Raw genomic sequence first — 23,210 nt, 5'->3', positions numbered from 1 at the left:
AGCGATGGAAAATCGTCCTGCAGCAAGGAGGCACATTACATGCACTCTAACGATTCCTTCCTCGTCATATGACTGAAAAATTGTTAAGTACGACGTTAAAACCCCAAGCACTTACTAACTCACTCAAAGTACTATATCTAAGTAAATGTAAAAATTATCATTTGAACGTAGGTGATTACAGTCTGTCATATAATACTTCATATGGTCCTACAGCTTCAACTTTAAGAATTCAACTTAAAATTTTTGAATAAATTGATTCAACGTCAAAGCAGTACAACAAAATCATCGTGACGATCTCATTTTATTTATGCAATATGACCTCACACTACTGCATTTTTTATTGCACCCAAACCAACCCATAGTGCGCCCAAACCAACCCAAAATGTATATGGGTAACATATAACCTAATATTTCTATGTAACCAATTTCTATTAGTCCCCTATAGCAAAATCACCAAGTTATAATATAATCAGATTGACAGGTCAAGATTGGATTGCGAAACGAATGAAGTGCAAATTTGGAAAAACTATACAGGTTTTTTATTTATTTATTTGATTGGTGTTTTACGCTGTACTCAAGAATATTTCACTTATACGATGGCGGCCAGCATTATGACCATCCGCAGGTTGCTGCCAGACCTTCTCACTTAAGGTCGGAGAGGAAGCCAGCATTAACTGGACTTGAACTCACAGCGACCGCATTGGTGAGAGGCCCCTGGGTCATTACGCTGCGCTAGCGCGGCTAACCGACTGAGCCACGGAGGCCCCAACTATACAGGTGTAACATCACACTACAATATGTTTTCAGGTCACACTATACAAAGAATCTGGTTCGTTTTCGCCCTTCATTCGAACTAGTTTCGGACGATTTGGGGCAGGATGACTGAGACAAAACGACTGAGATAAACGTGTTCCATGTTCATCACATGACGGACAATGTGCATGGCCTCATCTGAACGTATGCATGCAGAAATCTTCAACTAATTTACAAACGGTTCCCATAACAAAACTTTTTAAAAGGTCCAATTTATTTTACATTCTCGTCAATTGGTAACTGTTAAGACGTAAAAAAATTCCTCTACCCAATTTACCTGCATCAGTCTAAAAATCAACCAGACACTTTGGTCACTACCATTCTGGACTTCAGCCTTGAGCTTGATGTTTTCACCGCAGCAGTACGCGGATCGTGCTAACGTCGTCTGAACAGTCACTGGGCCCTTGGCACAACACAAACAACACACCCTTTTCTTGTCCTCGAAGTGACATGGGGTCTGGAATGAAAATAACCGTAGTCATTATATAGTTATAGATTACTATATCCTGAAAAGATCCACACACAAGGTTATAGGAGAATACGCGCTGTTCATTTTCTTTAGTGTGGCGATGGTTATGAAAGAAACTACAGCTACGTCTAAAGCACGGAATATCACGAGTTAATGTCTTCTGGTAACAATATGGGCAGTTGTCAATTAATTTGCAAGAAAAACGAATCGGCACGAAAGCACGCAAAGGTCAACTGTCCACAGGGTTCTCAAGGTCGCTGCTCTCAATACGCGTTGTCAGGAACGAGGCAAGACCAGATACTAGTTTTAGAAGGCTCTGTATAGGGAAGTTGAACAGTTTGCCAAGTACTTTGCCAAAAATGATGGTTTCGTCTAGTGTTGCCAACCGGTTGTCTATCACCCATTGGTGGAAAGAAATCTTTGATAAGCCACATCTTTAACCTGTCTGAAGGCGATAAACAAGATGTCTAGGAACCTGTCCGGTTTACTTAAACTGTCCAAGATGTCGTTGTCAGAAAAAATCTTGTGTATTCCAGAAGGTCAACGTTAATTGAACCAAAATTTTTCGGAACTTGTGTAGAACAGTGCGAACATTAAACAAATGTCATATCAAAGACTACAACAAGGATGGTAAAACCACAGCAGAGACGACAATGTGATAGTTGACAAACAGTTTGGTAAACCTATACCGGTCATGAGTAAACTTTTACTGAAACGTTTACTCAAAAAGATACAGCCTAGATTTGTAGTCCTCATTCATACATGCTGCAGTAGACTTGTAGCCCTATTTGCTTTAAGAATACAGCGATTTAATGCACATAATTTAAATAAAAAAACATGGCTAAATGTAACCGTTCAGCTAATTGTAGAATGCGATATACCCGTGCCTGAAAATGTACTGCTTTACTGACTGTTACTATCGAAATGTAAATGATTACCACTTCAAGTAAAAGGCAAACATTTACACAATATGTGTAAAGATATACAGCAATCACGGAACTTTTTCTGGGAATTTCAACAGTGTAGTCACACGTATATAACCAGAGAAATCCGACATCTTGTCATTTCCCCTCATAGGTGTTTTATGTATATTATAACCCTTCATGTAAATACATACAATAGTAGCAAACTTTTACGCCAGTTTAGCATCATAGCTTAAGCAGAAGTAGGTGAAAAAAGAATGTGAATGTGATGTGAATTGTTAATTATTGGACGTCACTGTTTAGAATTTCTCAAAATGCTGAAATTACACGGAAACAACGCAAACGGATCACGCATTTTTCAAATTGAGACAAATCCATCATTTATCATCAATCTAGACTGTGCTTGCTCACCAAATAGCGCTCATCCATACAGTCGATGTGCGGGCCAATGAGGGTGAAAGTACTTGAGACCCTGTGGAGGAGAGGCATACGGGATATCCAGGATGATCCGTAAATAGTAGCGTATACGGCCGATCTTACTCTCGAAGGAGCAGGGGATCGCGCTCTCTGGGATCTGGAAAACGACTGGTAATCGGTGAACTCCCCTTGGTAAGATGGGCACTGGACCTTCCTCGTTCTTGTCTGATAGAGAAGAAGATTACTAAAGTTGAGCGGTCTCAATTACCTCAGCTATACGGTATGCCCTCGCAAGATCATTATGTCGAACATACAAGACAATCATAACCAACTTAAACTGATTTTTGTTGCTCACTTTTTTAAAAACCCATGAATATGAAATGTGATCTTTTTAGTAAAATTTCCAGATGAATATTTCAGTGAACATGTCTCATACTGCAGCGAAAAGAAACTCCTTCTGTATGAATACATAATACGAAGGAAGATATCCTACCTGGCTGTCTAATAATATCTGATACGTTAACTACCGCTGTGGAACATGGAAAAACAGACACTGGGCACTCCTGCCATATAGTTGCCAACGAATAGACCTTTTACCTTTTCCCCAAACAACTTTCTTATCGTCAATATAATATTCGTCTTCTTTCACAGTTCTCCTCTCTCCAGCGCGTGTAATCTTCCATTCCGTGTGCGCCTTCCCCCTCAGGAAAATCCGTATCCCTGAAGTCAACATATGGGATGGTTAACTGATTGACTGATTGAGTTGCTAGAAGGAGGTGGTGTTGTGTGCGGGAAGGGGAAAGGAGGGATACTGGGGTTATAAAGTGACCCGCTGATTGGCCAGGTAATGGTAAACGCTGGAAGCCAGTAATGCCTGTTGTTTGTCTCATTGGTTATTAGCCTGTACTTAATTGTATAGTGGGTCGTTCTGTTTTGACAGGTTGTTTGTGTGAGCGGTTGGACTTTTGTGTGGTTGATTGTTTGTGTGAGTGGTTGATCGTTTGTGTATATAAATGATCATTTGTGTGAGTAGCTTGTGGTTTGTGCGAGTGGCTTGTCGTTTTTTTTTTTTTGCTATCGCGGTTGGACTTGTGAATCGTAGATTATTTGTGTAAATGGTTGAACGTGTGTGTGAGTGGTTGAACGAGTGTGTCAGTGGTTGAACGTGTATGTCAGTGGTTGAACGTGTGTGTGAGTTGTTGATCATTTGTGTGAGTGGTTGATCATTTGTGTGAGTGGTTGAGTGTTGGTGTGAGTGGCTGAGTGTTGGTATGAGTGGTTGGTCGTTTGTGTGTGCGAATGATCAATTGTGGGATTGGTCGTTTGTGAGTGGCTGATCTTTTGTTTGAGTAGGTGATGATTTGTGTGTGGTTCATTTTTCGGTTGGATGGTTGCCCGCTAATGTTTATCACTGATTGCTTGATGAAACCCCAAAACATTATTATTTGTGACCTAAAATGAGTTACGGTAAATAATAAGTTATCGCAAATGCTTCATCACGTTTGCAACCTATATATCGTTCCCTTCCATTTCTACATTCTTCGTGGGGCAGACGGAGCACCTACCCTCCCGAACGTTCAGCCATATGAGCGTGGGGTGCTAGAGACGCGACATTGTGTTTCTGGTTTCCCTCAAATGGCGTATCCTTTAGTGTCATAAGAATTCCATATTAAAGGGTGATTTATAGAGTTACCTAGTACATCAGAGCTTAGGGCTTAGGCTTAGGTTTTCTCCACCCTTCTTCCAAAATACCTATATATTATTTGTTATTACGTTATTGGTGCATGTACTTTAAACACTCTGAAATTTTATGCTAAACTCAATAATCACCTATTCTCCACTCCTGGGTCATGAAAAGACCGATAAGAACCATCACCAAGTTGATTAACTGATTACTTGGTTCAGTTAACCTAGGAAGCCCCGTATAAACTGTTAAATATTGAATGATGATTGAGGGGTAGCCCGGATTGTATCATTAACCGATTGGCCATTTCGAACAATGGTTAACTGACTGCTAAATTGATTACAAAGTCTAAGTTAAAACATGAAAATGATCTAAATATCAGATGAAACAGCGTAAAAAGTTGTTTGCAGATATGGTTTTTGATATATTTTTTTTCCTTTCAGGAGAAAAGGGTATTTGAAAATATTTTTGTATCGTGGGTATTTGCTTTATATTGTTTCATTAAAGAAAAATACAAAATATTTAAGACCATATATATATGACTAACTTTACAAACTCTTTCATCTCATCTTCATGTAAGTTTTACATGAAAAAAATATAAAAATATTTTTCAATTCAAAACTTCAGACTCAAACTGTTTTGCAGAATCGATCGAATATAAAGAATACTGACCTTGTACTTTAATATTTTCTATATTCTCCACTACTACTTGTCCAGTCAATTTTTCACCAGCATAGATCACATCCTTATCTAATTCCAGGTCAAACTTTTTAATGTAATCCATGCTTCACTTCCGGCCTTGCCTGAAACAAACATATACACATATTAATACAATATTAATTTACTTAAGTTAGCAACTTCTTCAAAAATTCTTCCCCTGTCGAGGGACACGACCTAAGATTTGCAAGATGAATTCTAATCCAATTGTTAATTTGCTTCGATGGGAATAATAAATACAGTGTTTGAGTGACTGTACACCATTTTCTGCGAAACACAACGAATTAGAAAGATACGCGACAAACTATGAGGCTTGCTGAGAGCAGTGGATATCCTAGTAGTCCACATCAGCCATACAAAATCACATTTCGCTCCACTGCATAGCTTATTGGTGAGATCAAAGTGTATCGCCAGACTTGTGTTGTTTTCGGGGAGAGTCTCCACGAGTTTCTGGTGGGTGGGAAGCCCATAAATATATACAAGAATATTTCTTTTAATGTGTTGGCCATATATTTGTAAGCATCTTATAAAAATAGAGAAATCAAGGGTAATAGCAAAAATAGGCGTCAAATGGAAGGGAGCTGGCATCGGGGAACTGGATAGGAACTCATTACCACTGTACTGTACAAATAAAGAATACGTTATTTTATTACACGTGAGTAACGCGGAAATCCGTTTTTTTGTCAACTGATCCTCTTTTTGGATATACATTTACATTTTCACATGTCACGGACGGGTATACCACTGGATGCGAGTTACAGGCCAATCATAATGAAGCAACGAGATCTGAATTTCTGACTGGAGTAAAGGTACTGTGACGTCACATGACGTGCACATACATGTACGAAGGTAACCCCGCCCCATCCTCCCCCACACCCCTCCAAAAACCAATTTGGAAACAAGCTTATGAGGTCTTATGCTGTCTTTTTATTTGCATTCAATATTTTTTACTTGCAATCGGTATTTTAAAAAAATGTCTCTCTTTATCCTCGCGCAAACATCAAATATTCTGTAAGACGGATCGGAAGCTAGAGACCACGTGATCTCCTTAGTACCAAACAACGTGGGAGAAGAAAACGGTCTTCCCAATGTTATTGCATAGGAAATTCCCTATTTTTGAATCGCTGTCAGCGATCTTTTATCCCCTCTGGTTAAACTGTATAATTTTCAGCTTTCCAGATAGTCTGAGTATTTCTGCAGAACTTTCGTTATGTTATTTTGTACAACTAGGCCTTACTGGTCGCTAGTGAAGTGGCAAAAAGTGACCTTCTCCCCAGTGCTTTAACATTGGGCGGCCATTTTGTTTTCGACATGAAAGAGTGGTCACGTGACCTCCAACTTCCGCCCTGTCTTACAGAATGTTATTCCCATCATCATATCACCTAGCCTCGTACCCACTGACATCGTGGCGCATTCCACAGGTTCCAACTTCTAAATATAAATTGCATATATCAAGGAATTAAGATGCATATATTGCTGAAAGGAAACCCTGTAAATGTTCACACAGTCGACAATTGATTGAGACAAAGGAAATGGCTTTTACTAATAACCCGGAAGCGAAAGAAAATGACAATGTAGGCCTACTTAAACTGGAACATGTTATTTTTTGCAGTCTGTAGATGTACATGTACGTCTTGTCATTGTCAGATTTTCCACCAATTGCCTTCTACAGACAAATGGCATATATTTAGAAACTGTCACACGGCGGTAATAAAGTAGACGGTGTTTTTTCTCTTGAGGTCGAATTGTACTGTATGTTTCCTTCAAGTTTTCAATGCACGTTGCCTGTACGTATACTTACCTACATGCTGCTGTACTACCCTATTCCCGTAGCTTCAGTTGCAGAGAATTTTACTGAATAATATTTTTGAAATTATTTAAAAAGATCAACCGAGTTGCTGTACTTCGATGGTTGAAAACAATTTTGAAGGTATAGAGAGTTGTCTTATGGGTGAACTGGAGGTGTAGACTGCCATCTTGTGAAAGATCTGATGGTATAGACTGCCGTCGTAGGAGACCTGAAGGGTATAGATTCTCGTCTTGTAAGAGAACTGAAGGTACGGACAGCCTTCTTGTGACAGAACTGAGGACACATACTGTCGTCTTGTGAAAGAGCTAAAAGTATTAACTGTCGTCTTGTGACAGAGCTGAAAGGTATAGACTGTCGGCTTGTGACAGAGCTGAAGGGTATAGACTGTCGTCTTGTGAGAGCTGAACGGTATGGATTCTCGTCTTGTGAGAAAGAGTATAGACTGCCGTTTGTCAGAGAACTGAAGGCACAGACTGCCGTCTTGTGAGAGAACAGAGTGGTATAGATTCTCATCTTAGGGGAGAGCTGAAAGTGTATGGAGTGTCATCTTGTCAGAGAGCTAAAAGTATAGAATGTCATCTTGAGAGAGAACTGAAGGTAAAGGCTATCGTCCTGCGGGAAAGCTGAAGGATATAGATTGTTGTCTTATGAGAGAATGGGAGGTACAGACTGCCATCTTGTGGCTGGGCTGAAGGGTATAGACTGACGTCTCGTGAGAGAGCTTAAGGTATGGACTGTTGTCTCGTGAAAGATCTGAGGATATAGACTGTCGCCTCGTGATACACCTGTCTTGCGAGAGAGCTGTGGGAGAAGCTGTGAGCTATACACTAACGTCTTGTAGGAGGGTGTGGGGCATTGACTAAGGTCTTGTGAGAGATATATGGTACAGTCTAACGTCTTGTGGGAGAGTTTTGGGGTATAGTTTTATTCAAAAAAAGAGCTGCGAGGTGCTGACTAACGTCTTTGTGGGACAACTGTGAGGCATTGACTAAGGTCTTGTGGGAGAGGTGTGGGGCATTGACTAACGTCTTGTGGGAGAGGTTTGAGGCCTAACTTAGCGTCTTGTGGGACACGTGTGAGATATAGCCTAATGTCTTGTGGGACAGGTGTGAGATACATCCTAGTGTCTTGTAGGTGAGGTGTGAGGTGTAGCCAAGCGTCTTGTAGGTGAGGTGTGAGTGTAGTCTAACGTCTTATGGGACAGGTGTGAGGCATAGTTTTACGTAATGTAGGAAAGGTGCGAATTATAGTCTAACGTCTTATGGGAGGTGTAAGAGGCATAGTCTAACGCCTTGTGGTAGGCGTGTGAGGTATAGTCTAACGTTTTGTGAGAGGTGTGAGAAGTTTTTCTAACGTCTTGTGAGAGAGGTGGGAGGTAGAGCCTAACGTCTTTTGGGACAGGTGTGCGGTCAAGGGATACAGATTAACATCTTGTGAGCGAGCTTTGAGGCATAGTCTTGTAGAAAAGCCGTGGGATGTTGACTAATATCTTTGTGGGCCAACTGTGGGACATGGGCGTCTTGTGGGAATGTTTATGGGGAGTAGGCTAACGTCTTGTGTGAGAGCATTAAAGTATAGAGTAACGTGGAAGTGTTGTGGGGTACAGAGTAACGTCTAGTGGAAGAGTTGTGGAATATAGACTAACGTCTTGTGGAACAGTTGTAGGGTACAGACTAACGTTTTGTGGGAGACTTGTGGGCTATAGACTAACATCTTGTGGGAGAGTTGTGGGGTATGGACTAACGTCTAGTGGAAGAGTTGTGGAATATAGACTAACGTCTTGTGGAACAGTTGTAGGATACAGACTAACGTTTTGTGGGAGACTTGTGGGCTATAGACTAACATCTTGTGGGAGAGTTGTGGGGTATGGACTAACGTCTTGTGGAAAAGTTGTGGAATATAGACTAACGTCTTGTGGAACAGTTGTAGGGTACAGACTAACGTTTTGTGGGAGACTTGTGGGCTATAGACTAACATCTTGTGGGAGAGTTGTGGGGTATGGACTAACGTCTAGTGGAAGAGTTGTGGAATATAGACTAACGTCTTGTGGAACAGTTGTAGGGTACAGACTAACATCTTGTGGGAGAGCTTTGGTGTATAGAGTAACGTCTTGAGAGACTGTGTTTGACGGCCAAAAGAATGGTTTGGAGGGAAATTGATGAAGTTGTTCCAGATCAATACTGCGTCGATCTTGACCTATAACTCTGTTGTTGGACTCCCCATCTGTTGACCTAGTGACCTACTTTACGCTAACATCTCCGCTCAATGCGCCCTAAGCCAGCCGCCATGCAGAAGAGCGATCGATCTGGTAGCGGTGACCGTTTAGGGCACAGACGATGATATAATCAGTGCTAAACTATCCGACTTGCTCTGGCAGCCTCGACAGGTATAACTGATTCGGCGAGGACAAAGCGCCAGTGCACGCAGATTCCTGAATAAAGGAATGAATAAATGAATGGTCAGTCTGTGAAATCATAATAATAATAAGTCGCGAAGGCTCTGCATGGATCACATATCCACGTCGTAATAGTGCAGCAGAAATTTGTACGCAAAACAACGGTATACCAATTAGTGAGTGAAGGGCAGGGCCCAATGAAATTTGCTCCCGGTTTACTATAGAAGGCTTAATCTGTGTATTTATTTGATTGGTGTTTCACGCCGTACTCAAGAATATTTCACTTATACGACGGCCGCCAGCATTATGGTGGGAGGAAACCGGGCACAGCCAGGGGGAAACCCACGATCATCCGCAGGTTTCTGTCAGACCGACGTATTTTAAAAAAGAAGTCAAATGTCAAAATAAATCAGATATTGCCAGGAATACCTTCAGAAAGTTAACGCCTACCTTCTGGTTTTTAACATAGTTTAAGTTTCTATTGATTTAGTCTAAATGCTGTCACGCTACAGAAAACTAGATCTGTATTGTCGATTGACCTACGTTCTGACATGACCCTTCTGAAGAATAATCCAGACTCGTACCTCGTCTGAGTTTTTACATAAGCACGACAGAAATGTACTGGTCTGCAATTGTTGTCTTCTTTGGAAATATATATTCATCGAAACGATCTAAAGAATTTGGACGATGGAGAAGGCTCCTAAATACAGGCTGCACCAAGTTTTTTCCAAGAATTCACACATGTCAAACGTTACTGAAACTGGAACTGAATTGTGTAACAATTATATGCAATTTGAATGATCCATCATATTTCTAAAGAAATATTGCTATAGTAGGGGAAGTAGGAATGTTGGTTAGAATTATGATTTAAACTGAACGCTGTTCCAGTTACATTTAAACGACACTGATTGGCAATTTCCAAACGTAACATTGCTTAATAAATGGTACATGCGTCGAATGTTCAAGCGTGTGACCACATATTTGGTAGGGTTTTCATTTTCACATAGGAGGCAGTAAAAAACCCATTTTCGTTGGTAATCTCCGTCTATCTACGTGACGCCTCAAATGCAGACCGCAACAATACAACCGGGAAGTGTTTAGTGCCAAAGGCAATTCACTTTTGCGGATGGTTATAGTGCACAAAAACTGCTCATAGTGCGTTTTGTTATCTGGCAAAGATTGTGCCTCTAAATTCATGCTAAATAGAATAATATTCAGTTTGAATTTGATTTGTTTCCGTACTTGTTTATTTGAAGTAAAATGCGAAGCAATAATTCCTTGCATACCCTTGACATTGTAACACTGACAGTTTACAGCTGTTACTGACACTGGCGGCAATCGTCACTATGCTAAAAAAAAAGCCCACACACCTGGCCAGTGACGTCCTCAGGCAATTCAAGATAGTATGGACAGTTCCGACATGTCCAAACTCCTGCTAATAAGAAAGTGCCATTACATGAAGTCAGCTCTTGGCGTGTGGATCAAGTATCACTTGTACACGTGCAACGTGCGAAAAGTAACACGTAATTAGAAGCTAATCTCGTGTTCACTCATGTTCGTGTCATAGTCCCTTTTGCGTGCGATAGTTCGCGTTTTCAATGGTCATTGTGGTCATCTACATATTGGCAGTGACCCATTGTGGCAATTTTGCTAATTGTTTTTCTGATTGCTTCATTTCGCTCTTCACTCATGACAATTGCGTGGATATATAGCACGCTTCTCTGGAGTCACTGAGTCTAAAAATGTGTCACCGTATGAGACATATACCGACACGTTACATAAGCCGCCATACGCTAAATTCATGCGGCCATACCAATGATCTTGTGCACAAGTACGTGTATCTGAGCCCACGATGCATTAGTTTTTGCAACAGATTTTTAAATGCCTCATATTGTACATAATATAATGTAAAGTGAGTAAACAGGCCATGTTTTGATCCTACAAGATCCATAGAAACTAATTGGAGTATTCGAGAGAGGGGATTTTTGTTGAACGCGACATACACATATTTAAATGAAGGAAGAAGCCAGTTCTTGTAAGGATGACATGTTAGTGTAAGTTAGTGAAGTATACGATACATTAACACATCAGGCGATTATATAATCTGACATACTTGTATTAACACCATTAACGCAATTCGACTCGCGATATGCCATGCACTACAACTATGACATATTTATAGACGCCTACATATTCGTGTGGTTATATAATTAAAGCATGAATTATAATGTATAAAAGAAAGCATGAATTATAATGTATAAAACAAAACATGAATTATAATGTATAAAACAAAGCATGAATTATAATGTATAAAAGAAAGCATGAATTATAATGTATAAAACAAAGCATGAATTATAATGTATAAAAGAAAGCATGAATTATAATGTATAAAACAAAACATGAATTATAATGTATAAAACAAAGCATGAATTATAATGTATAAAACAAAACATGAATTATAATGTATAAAAGAAAGCATGAATTATAATGTATAAAACAAAGCATGAATTATAATGTATAAAACAAAGCATGAATTATAATGTATAAAACAAAGCATGAATTATAATGTATAAAACAAAGCATGAATTATAATGTATAAAACAAAGCATGAATTATAATGTATAAAACAAAACATGAATTATAATGCATAAACAAAGCATTCAGAGAATCACGCATACAATTCGTCAAGTGACTAAAAATAATCGAGGGATATTATAAGCAAAATTTGAACACTTCGTTCGTGTAAAGATACATGCAGTATAATGACCATTGTATTACACCTTGAACACTGCAACACGATGTGAGCGAATAATGAACGGCAGTTGTGTGTGTACTTGTAGCGGTAAGTATGAAAAAGTTATCAATAGGGGCTTTACAGGTGAATAATTGAATATTTATGAGGAAAGATCAATGATTGGATCAGGTATAACACAAGGTTACTGTAATCAGGTCACTGACATGATTGATATGAACATTGAAGAGGCATGATGTCATTGACAAACGTAGATTTTGCGACAAGGCCAATCAGTTTTAAGAGTATCTGAGAACAAAGGAAAATGCAGAAGTATTGAATGTTGAGTTCAAACTCCTGCAACATGCAAAACCCACATAAATACAAGGGAACATGGACAGCCAGTAATTCAGTGAGTGCGAGTGCTTAGGGTTTAACGTCGTACTTAATAATTTTTCTGTCATATGACCCAACCATGCAGGTACTGTTATTTTCAACGTAGGTTGATTGATTGTGGTTTAACGTCTGACATTCGCAAGAAGTTTCCACTAGTGTACCTTGGCAGTCAGTTTTATGGTTTAAAGAAACTGGAATGCCCGGAATATTCCACCGTCGAATCCGCGACAGGTTGGATGCGACACGATCAAATTTATAGATGTTCTCTGTATCGATGCCTTGCATGCGACGGTACTCACATTTTCCACTGCAGGTGACGAGAGTTACTTGAACAGCTGCATACAGTTAGCCAGCCCCACAGGTGACATCGCTGTTAGTTACTCATAGCCTATGTGATAACGTGAGCCCCACAGGTGACATCGCTGTTAGCTACACATAGCCTATCAGTCCATGTGACAATGTTAAATCATCACTGTATGAGACTTACATTTATCCACGTGGCGCATGCGCTTATGAACAGTTGCACAAACGCTCAAGAATATGTATAGAATCGAATGTAGGCCCATACTTGATAGACTACTTTATTGCACTTGAGACAACTATGCCTGCTGTACTTCACTGGCATTATACAGGTGTGGGTATTTGAACATTTGCATACCGAGACCTTGAACACCAACACGGTGTAGACATCATTATTCATTACTAAAGCAGCACCGATTTGTCCACCTTTCATAAAATCAATTGTATTGAGCCAATATAAGCAGAAATCGTCATTAAAGTTGCATTGTTCATATGTCACTGCTGATATATATTGCCAGTCGCTTGCATACCGGCGAAAATATCGTAATAGAAACACCATGCTTAGACGTTACATCGAGATGGTGCGTATGGTCACGTGACTAAAAAGTTGCACATCAATTACTAGTGCGTTTACTCGCACAATAATATATAGATCACATGTAATTTTCTTTTCATAGCCCAAATGGCACCAGACGAATATCAGCACCTTGCACATATGCAAATTAAATCATTTATTCATTTATTTATATGATTGGTGTTTTACGCCGCATTCAAGAATATTTCATTTATACAACGGCGGCCAGCATTATGGTGGGAGGAAACAGGGCGGAGCCCGGAGGAAAACCTCCTGCTGGCAGACCTTCCCAAAGGACGGTGGTTTTCTCCTGGCTCTGTCCGGTTTGCTCTCCTCAAGAGCACCACGGATGACCGTCTATAAAGCAAATTGGCTCAATATATATATTCAATTTTCGACACAAACAAGTATATGTAGTGAAAATAATGGCTCGAGTGAGACTCGAACTGGTATCTTTTGTTGTCTAGCGCCACCGCTCTCCCAACTGAGGTGCCAAACCAGATGGGGACGACTCGTTTGTTAAAAGTCCAAACAAACTCGAGATAGTTATTTAGTGTCGGGAATTCAATATATATTAATGTATTTCATGATGAATTAGGCAGTAACTTCACATATGACATACTGCTAAGACCGAAACAGGTCTCATAACAGGCAAAGTTTTCGTAAAAATCAATTCGTAAAACATGCAAAATTAATTTGAAAGAACATTATTTAAGTATTTTCACGGATTTATTCTATATTTTAACACATTACTTAAAAATTACTTCAATCAGTAATTTTATGTTGTATCTTGTCTTTGTGTTTCTGCTACAGTTTTAAATCGTATTCGGAATTAATAGCCTACATGGTTTATACCTATCCAGTCTGTCCGGGATTAAATGAAACCGATCATCGCTCAAGCATGAAGCATAAGCACTTAATTGCACCCCTTGTACCGCTAATTATATGTATGCTTCGGTTTTTTAAGTCGTGCTTTTTACAATTTTTCATATGAAGAATTTTTCAGAAGAATCATTATATGTGCGTGTGAATATACCGTGTCTTCCTGTGACAGGGCGAGTCCTTGCCGCTAAAGTGCTTCCGCCACTGAAGTATCATACCCACGATGATTTAGTCACCATAAACAATGCAGGGGACAGAAAACAATCTTAATAGTCTTTGCTGAATGTTTTTAATCTCGGAAATTCACAACCAGTCGATTATGTGGGATAAATTATTAATATATTCTACGTCTTAGTAAAAGACGGTTTGTTCCCCGGAAGTTCGTTTCCTGTCTTCCAGGTATTATTGCTATGTTTTACACTTAACCTTACACTTAACCCTCTCTCTCTCACTATATATATATATATATATATATATATATATATATATATATATATATATATATATATATATATATATATATATACATATATATATATATATATATATATATATATATATGGAAAGTTCGTCAATAACTTAACTTATATATATATATATGCTAAAGCCGAGTTAACTTTTTTTCCTTATGTCCTAACATGTGTAATTGTTTTCTAAAGAACATAATCAAGAAAAAGAGACCTTATATTAAGAGGGTGGTTTAAACGACATTGGTATAGACGTGTATAGACGTGTAGAACGTTTGTACGGTATGGGGATATTCGTGATTTTGCTAGAAAAAAAATAAGGTATGAGTCAACAAAAGTATTTTCCAATGTGGGTATAGGATACACCTACACTATCTTGAATGAATTCACACATGCGGAAACTAAGCTATGTTAATTAAGTCAAATGCATATATTGAAAGCACCATTGTTTGTTTATTTGCTTGTGGTTTAACGTCCCTTTCAACGTCCCTTTCTTGCATTACAAAGTCTCCTTGTACAGCAGGCTGGTTGCAGTGTAGATTATCAGCGCTGTCTCACTAGACAGCTAGGTCACAGACACGAGACATGTTACTCCAGCCAGCCACGCCAAGTCCTGACACCGAGACGAACATGTTAGGTGATTTGCTCTATGTCAAAGTTACCATTCTTTTTTGCGCCTGTGCTGGTTTGTATATTCCGTTTCCTTCACCTGTAGTACCATTATAAATACATTTTGTTCTTGCGTAACGTGGTCCCGTGTCTTCCATCAATATATATGCATGGTTTGAATATCTCTACACGTGGCACATGGAAAGTTCGTCAATAACTTAAGCTTCAAATGTCGGTGGTCCATGTCGGGTATTCCGACATGCCTCTATTAATAATAAGACTGACCGCCGTCTTCAACAGTAAATGGCGTTTTATCCCATAATTTGCACGTGTCAGTGATATAACAACAGTGATGTAAATTTTCAATATCACAAGCATTATATAAATAACCCGAACTTTTGATTGGTCACCTGAACTTTCATTGGCAAGCTTCATGAAAAAGTACAACCGCATACCGGACTTCTAGTGTTTGTTGCCGTTGGGTTTTTTGGACATTGAATAGGGATAAAATTTATCTTCATGAAATGTGAAAAATATCATCAAAGGTTGGTGAAAGGAAATGAAGCGCTTGACGCTGTAAGCCTAAAGAAGGTACCGGTACTCACAAACGATGAACTCAAGTTCAACCCTCAAAGACACAAGCATGCTTCGGTATCAGATTTTCACGAAATTAAAAACCTACAAACTTAAGTTACTACATTATAGAGCACCAAAGGGTTGTCTCGTGTTTATGAACTGGTCTGCAATTGATGTACCTCAAGATTATTCTTAGATCTAGTCCATTGTATTTGCCACATCGCACACGATAATTGGTGTCACAGTGACCCTTTGATTCCACATCACGTCTACCATCAAACAGTCCAAAACAGAACCAAAATCAAGCCCTTTGAAACATCGTAGACGCTGTTTTGTTGCATTCTCTATGTTCCATGATGGTTAGTAAGATCAGCAAACAAGTCTTGAGGCGAATTTTTCGCGTTAAAAGCCGATATTTGCATATTTCGTTCAGAATGATTTTCGAAATTTCCACTCATCCCACTCTGAAAGTCATCGCGTGACGTCATAGAGATATGAACTAGATTTAGGTCACAGTTTGGACCCAAATGTTTTGATAAATGAGCAGTTATGAATGCTGATATTTCAAAGAAAAGTTAAAGCTCGACGTCTTATAGCACACTAAAGGACTGTGTTATGCTTTCTGTTTACAGAAATCACAGATTATATATTTAGTTAAATGTGTGGTTCGGCTCCAACCGTTTCACATATATCGATATCAGTACGCATCTCATTTACATACTTGTCCAAACAAACAGACGTTGTCGCCTCTATCAACCACCTAAAACCGTTCAAAATAGTTTATGGGATAAATAGGATATGCAATACGTGACCAACTATATCAAATTTATCACTCTCGTGATGTAATTTTCTTTTGTTCCTCGCCAAAGGCTCGGAACAAACGAAAATTACACCCCTCTTTCAATAAAACTGATATAATAGGTCACTCCTTGTAGGCCTATATCCTCTATACAAACAAAGATCAAATAAATAAATAAACAAATAAAAGAAGACAAAAATTATCGGGTGGTCCATATGGAGCGTAGTGTTTCAGTATATCCCCACCATCACCTTGATCCAACCTCCATACCGGCTTTCCGCCACACGTACGCAACTCGCCCAGATTAGACCGGTTTAGAACACACGTAATTTTCCCAAGCAATGGAGCGAGGCTACTTCCGGTTGGGGGCATATTTATAAAGATGGCTACCCCGATATAGATCCGGCCACTTCCCGTCGACACAGCCAGCACAGACAACGTTAGCTGCGCACCGACTAATTCAGCGAACGCCAACTGCGGCAGCTTCAAACAGACTCAAAGCTAGATCGTCAATGGCAGCAACAAAACCGATATCGATGTAGTTTATTTTCGGGGCTATCCTACTGAAACATGACCACGTGAGCACTGAGAATAGTACATACCTATCGACGACTGATCATAATAAACCGTCTCTGAGACTCTGCCATTTCAAACGCGTCTTCTAAAGCTTGCTGTCAGGTACCGACAATACTGTACATTCTATGAACACCCTGCACTATATGAAGCTATCACGGCCACTTCTTTAGTGGTATTTAAAGCACTCCATTTCAAAATCCAAATTTCATACATGGCTAGTTCAAAGGCATCTTAATATACATTTTATTGTCCCAGTCTTAAAAGATTTACGGTAATATTGGCTATTCGATATTTTCCGTTATGTAATGCAACCCAAAAATGTATATAATGTTCGAAATTTAAGGAAATAATTCTTTATGGTTGGATTATTAAGTCTGTTAAAAGTTTATCAAAATAACATTTCCAAAAAAAGGGGGTATTTTCGTGTTTTAAATTTTAGAAGCTTTACGGTATGCGTATCTATTTATGTACCGCTATCTCCGCCTGTTTTTGGCCTCCTGCACTTGTCGCATCCGCCCACGCGTTTTATGGGTTTCCAAATTTAGAAATAAATACAGCCAGGACTAAATGGCTGACAGTATCGGTCTATGGGCTCACCAGGACAAAAGTCGTTTTTATTAACAGCCTTGGGTTTCACAGCCATACCAAACAGGCACCCAGAACAGTGTAGATGCCAGATGAAAAATAAACGGGCCGATTTAATAACTGCTCTATGCTTGATTTCGTACCTGATTTGGTAATTGATCGAAGTGATTTTGTGGCTGATTGATTCATAGATTGATTTCTGAAGTTGTTTTAATGGGATAGATGGGGCGATGGTGTAATTCACTGACAGATTTATCAATAGATTTATTGATTTTTCACAATGACTAACAGATAAGCATATATACAAAGCATTCAGGGACCTGTCCCACGTTTATGTAGGTTACGGCTACCACTCGATGCTTCTGCTCCTGCATTCTGATTAACACTGAAGTCACACCATCGACAGAACCACCCTCTTAAAAGGGGACGATGCCTTATCAAGCCGAATTAATGATACATAATCAGCATTAAACATAGAACAAGCCACAGAATGTCTAACTGAATTAAATATATAAAACCTTATTGACACACTGGACATACCGGCCTACTCGCTTACGCACAATTAAAACGCAAACTGTCTGATACTGATACACTGCACCTTACTGACACACTGCTCACACACCCCCTTACGCACAAGTCAATACAAACTGTCTAAGATCTTACTGACACACTGCTCACACACCCGCTTACGCACAATTTAATACAAACTGTCTAAGATCTTACTGACACACTGCTCACACACCCCCTTACGCACAAGTCAATACAAACTGTCTAAGATCTTACTGACACACTGCTCACACACCCGCTTACGCACAATTCAATACAAACTGTCTAAGATCTTACTGACACACTGCTCACACACCCCCTTACGCACAAGTCAATACAAACTGTCTAAGATCTTACTGACACACTGCTCACACACCCGCTTACGCACAAGTCAATACAAACTGTCTAAGATCTTACTGACACACTGCTCACACACCCGCTTACGCACAAGTCAATACAAACTGTCTAAGATCTTACTGACACACTGCTCACACACACCCTTACGCACAAGTCAATACAAACTGTCTAAAATCTTACTGACACACTGCTCACACACCCCGTTACGCATAATTCAATACAAACTGTCTAAGATCTTACTGACACACTGCTCACACACCCCCTTACGCACAAGTCAATACAAACTGTCTAAGATCTTACTGACACACTGCTCACACACCCGCTTACGCACAAGTCAATACAAACTGTGTAAGATCTTACTGACACACTGCTCACACACCCCCTTACGCACAATTCAATACAAAATGTGTAAGATCTTACTGACACACTGAACACACACCCCTTACGCACAATTCAATACAAACTGTGTAAGACCTTACTGACACACTGCACAACACCCCCTTGCGCACAATTTAATACAAACTGTCTCAGACCTTATTGACACACTGAACACACACCCGCTTACGCACAATTCAATACAAACTGTGTAAGACCTTACTGATACACTGCACATACACCCGCTTACGCACAATTCAATACAAACTGTGTAAGACCTTACTGACACACTGAACACACACCAGCTTACGCACAATTCAATACAAACTGTGTAAGACCTTACTGACACACTGCACATACACCCCCTTACGCACAATATAATACAAACTGTCTCAGACCTTATTGACACACTGAACACACACCCGCTTACGCACAATTCAATACAAACTGTGTAAGACCTTACTGACACACTGCACATACACCCGCTTACGCACAATTCAATACAAGCTGTGTAAGACCTTACTGATACACTGAACACACACCCGCTTACTCACAACCGAATACAAACTGTCTAAGAAAACGCATCCACACATGCACAAATGAATGCAAAATATAAACCTTTATACTGTTGCACTGAACAATGGCACTCAAACAAAGCTGAATGTAAAAATAATAGTCGTCATACTCGTACACCGAGTGTCATACACTCGTACACCGAACAAACGCACACATTATGTACTGAATGTAAAATGTATATAAGGCCTTACTGTTAAATACTGAACAAAAGCACTACGCATTTGTACACTACGCACAAATGAATGTCAAATGTAAGACCTAACTCATACATGAACAATTCCATCCATGGACAATTGCATGTAAACTGTTAGACGTTAAACACAGAATGAACAAACCAACCCTGAACAATAGAATGTACTCATATTAGCTATAGCAAGGCCGTAGAAGTCACATGAATGCAAAATTCAATGCATAAAATACTGAAACATTTACCTTTACACATGGAAGCTAAAGAAGAGAAGTGAAGGTCAGCAATTTTGTAATTTACCGTAAATGACACGCATGCAAGGCATCAATAATGCAGCATCCCCTGTTATTGTTTTTACCTATATCACTTCAGCTAAATACCTGCAGTACATTTTTTTAAATGCCATGCCTAACATGTACCTTAACATTGATTCTAGTACACAGAAGTCGTGAATGTAACATCACAGCTCAAAACATAAAGTACTTTTTGAGATACCACCTCTAACATATACCTTAACAGCGAATCTGATACACAATGCACTAAGCTGGGAATTTTGTAATTTGGGGTAATGAATACTTAATATGCACACAGCATCAACAATGGAGTATCGCCCCCCTCCCCCTCCTCATTCGTGTCATGTGTTGTTATATGTATGCAAAACCTTTTTCCAAGATACCTCCTACCCTGTTAATGGACGTCGACACCGACATATGGCATGAGTTCTAAATGTAAGTCGACACAAACACACTGAACCAACTCACCCACGCACAAATGAATGCAAAATGTAAGACGTTACAAAGACATTGAACCAACTCACCCACGCACAAATGAATGCAAAATGTAAGACGTTACAAACACATTGAATCAGCTCACCCACGCACAAATGAATGCAAAATGTAAGACTAAAACCGCCCACGGACAATTGAATGTAAAATATAAGGTCTTACTGATACAATGAACAAAAGCATTTATGTACAATCGAATTATAAATGTAAGAACAGATGGGCTGAACAAACGCACCCGTGTACAAATGAATATAAAATGCAAGTCCTTACTGATATATTGAAAAAACGCATCTATGAACAATTGGATACAAAATATAAGTCCTTACGGATCTACTGAAAAAACGCACCTATGCACAATTGAATATAAAATGTAAGATCTCAGTGATACTGTATTGCACGACACGTGGACGATTGACGATACGTGGACGATTGAATTATAAAACGGATAAGCAGTGTAAGTAGTGAGTACAGACTTGCGGCGTCGTTATGCAGTATGTTACACACGCACTGTCTTTAATACTGAACGGAGCCTCCGTGGCTCAGTTGGTTAGCGCGCTAGCGCAGCGTAATGACCCAGGAGCCTCTCACCAATGCGGTCGCTGTGAGTTTAAGTACAGCTCATGCAGGCTTCCTCTCGGACCGTACATGGGAAGGTCTGTCAGCAACGTGCGGATGGTCTGCCAGCAACCTGCGGATGGTCTGCCAGCAACCTGCGGATGGTCGTTGGTTTCCACCGGGCTCTGTCCGCTTTCCCCCCACCATCCCGCTGTCGTATAAGTGAAATATTCTTGAGTACGGTGTTAAACACCAATCAAATAAAAAATAAATAAATTTAATACTGAAAATGTGGGTCTTGATGTTCTATTAATTGTTAACGACACCTGGATGGTAGTTACTGGCACCCAGCACAACGTGCAATTTGTAATAATCAATGGGACACGTTTCACTGAGCGCTTGTAACGTTGATCGACTAAGTTATGTATGAATACGCCCAACACAGACTGTCATTGTAGCTATGGGTATGCAGACGCTATACGTGGACAAGACATTTTTATGGAGTTTCAGTTATAATTAGCTCTTGACGTTTTCATGTCTCTCTGCCTGTCTGCCTGTTGGCCTGTCTGCCTGTCTGTCCGTCATCAAGGCAGTTATACTTTTAAAGCCACTGCAGTCAAATAAATGGGTGCTTTGCTACAGATTTCTGCCTTTATAGGGGGAATTTTCACTGTATTTACCATATTGATATTTCCTTCCAAAGCTGTGTGCTGTACCGTCCAGGGTGTATACGCAATCACGTGCAAGCAAGCAGAGTTTACCCCGCACCGGATGCAGGTATATATACTGTGAACAGCCCACTAGGGGAGACACAAGCATGCATTTAATGGACAAAGCTCTTTGATGGATGGTGGGTTGTATGTTTATAACCGACTATCTACAATAATACCCTTGAGCTTAGGGCACACATTCATACACCGACTACCTCATGATGATGTATATTCAACGATTTACAAATACACAGCACACTAGCAGAGAATACTAGTCAAAGGCTACATGTTCACACATTTGATGATGCACCATAGAGGCTATATACACTGAATTACTGAAGGTCATGTTTACTTTCTCTCTCATTCTAACGAATATATTGTATTCTGATCATACCCAGGGTACATGTGGGTCAGTTGAACGAATGTATACAATAACAGATGGCTTAGAGCAAATCTTGGTAAAGAATTGATTTTTTTTTGCTGGCTATTATACATTTAATTGAACGTGACGTTGTTAAAAACGATTCACCCATGCATAACAAACTGAAACTGTGGCGAGGTTGGAGGCGGGTAGATGACGGGGGTGCCCCAGTTTGTGTAGATGGATGAAGGGCTATGGTAGTCAGCATACACGGCTTAGGTGGTCCATGTTTTCCATAATAGCCAGGTACTATAAGCACCACATTGTGTAGATAAAGAACTGCAGCTCGCGAATGCTGATGGACGGAGAATACAAAGAAAGCTGCAGACATTGCTCGGCTCCAGTTCAATCCAAAACGAGGCTATATGGCAATATGGCGGTTCGAATATTCATTTCGAGAGGGGGGTACCTAGCGTGGAAGAGAAATATTAGCAGTGTCTTGAAGCAGTGGTGAATAACCATAAAACACGGTGCAAAAACTTTTTTGAAAACATAGGGTTTGATTGAGTGGCATGCCCTTACTTTCTTTCTGTAAGGAATATATGTCTGAGCAGCTAAGTTACGCGCCCATTTCCGTTTGCTTTCACTCTGTAGCTCTCACTCCATCAGCATGTATAAAAAGGAGAGCTACACTGTATATCTACATTTTGGGAATACGGCGCCGTCCAACATAGATAACTTCCGCGCCTTCCGCGGATTGTCCAAACAGGCTTTCATCTTTTCCGTCTATCCACGAGTAAGTTCCATTGGAATACTTGGCACCCTGGTTTTCATTAACACATGTTAATAATCTTTCATTTGCGGGCCTTCCATTACTCACTTTCATTACACACTTTGGAAATAGAATGGAACAATGGATGCGTAGTTACGTAACTGATTGACACTAGGCCAACTACACAGTAAGACTGACACTAAGCCTGCTATGGCTTCTATCGAGGGATCTGGTACCAGTTATTAAGAATAACTACTCCCCAC

General features: G+C 39.7%; 1 protein-coding gene across 1 annotated transcript in view; it reads right to left on the bottom strand.

The window, feature by feature from the left end:
* LOC135471359 (arrestin domain-containing protein 3-like) overlaps positions 1-23,210 on the bottom strand; it is a 38,676-nt gene that overhangs the window by 4,801 nt on the left and 10,665 nt on the right. The window contains 5 exon segments of the mRNA XM_064750568.1: positions 1,091-1,270; positions 2,617-2,664; positions 2,666-2,847; positions 3,220-3,342; positions 4,979-5,109. Coding sequence (XP_064606638.1) covers positions 1,091-1,270; positions 2,617-2,664; positions 2,666-2,847; positions 3,220-3,342; positions 4,979-5,090 — 645 coding nt within the window. The 5' untranslated portion in view covers positions 5,091-5,109.

Source organism: Liolophura sinensis, chromosome 7 (assembly GCF_032854445.1).
Source record: "Liolophura sinensis isolate JHLJ2023 chromosome 7, CUHK_Ljap_v2, whole genome shotgun sequence".
Lineage (NCBI taxonomy): Eukaryota > Metazoa > Mollusca > Polyplacophora > Chitonida > Chitonidae > Liolophura > Liolophura sinensis.
Note: the sequence above shows the minus strand (reverse complement) of the source record. Positions and strands in the feature narration are given on the sequence as shown.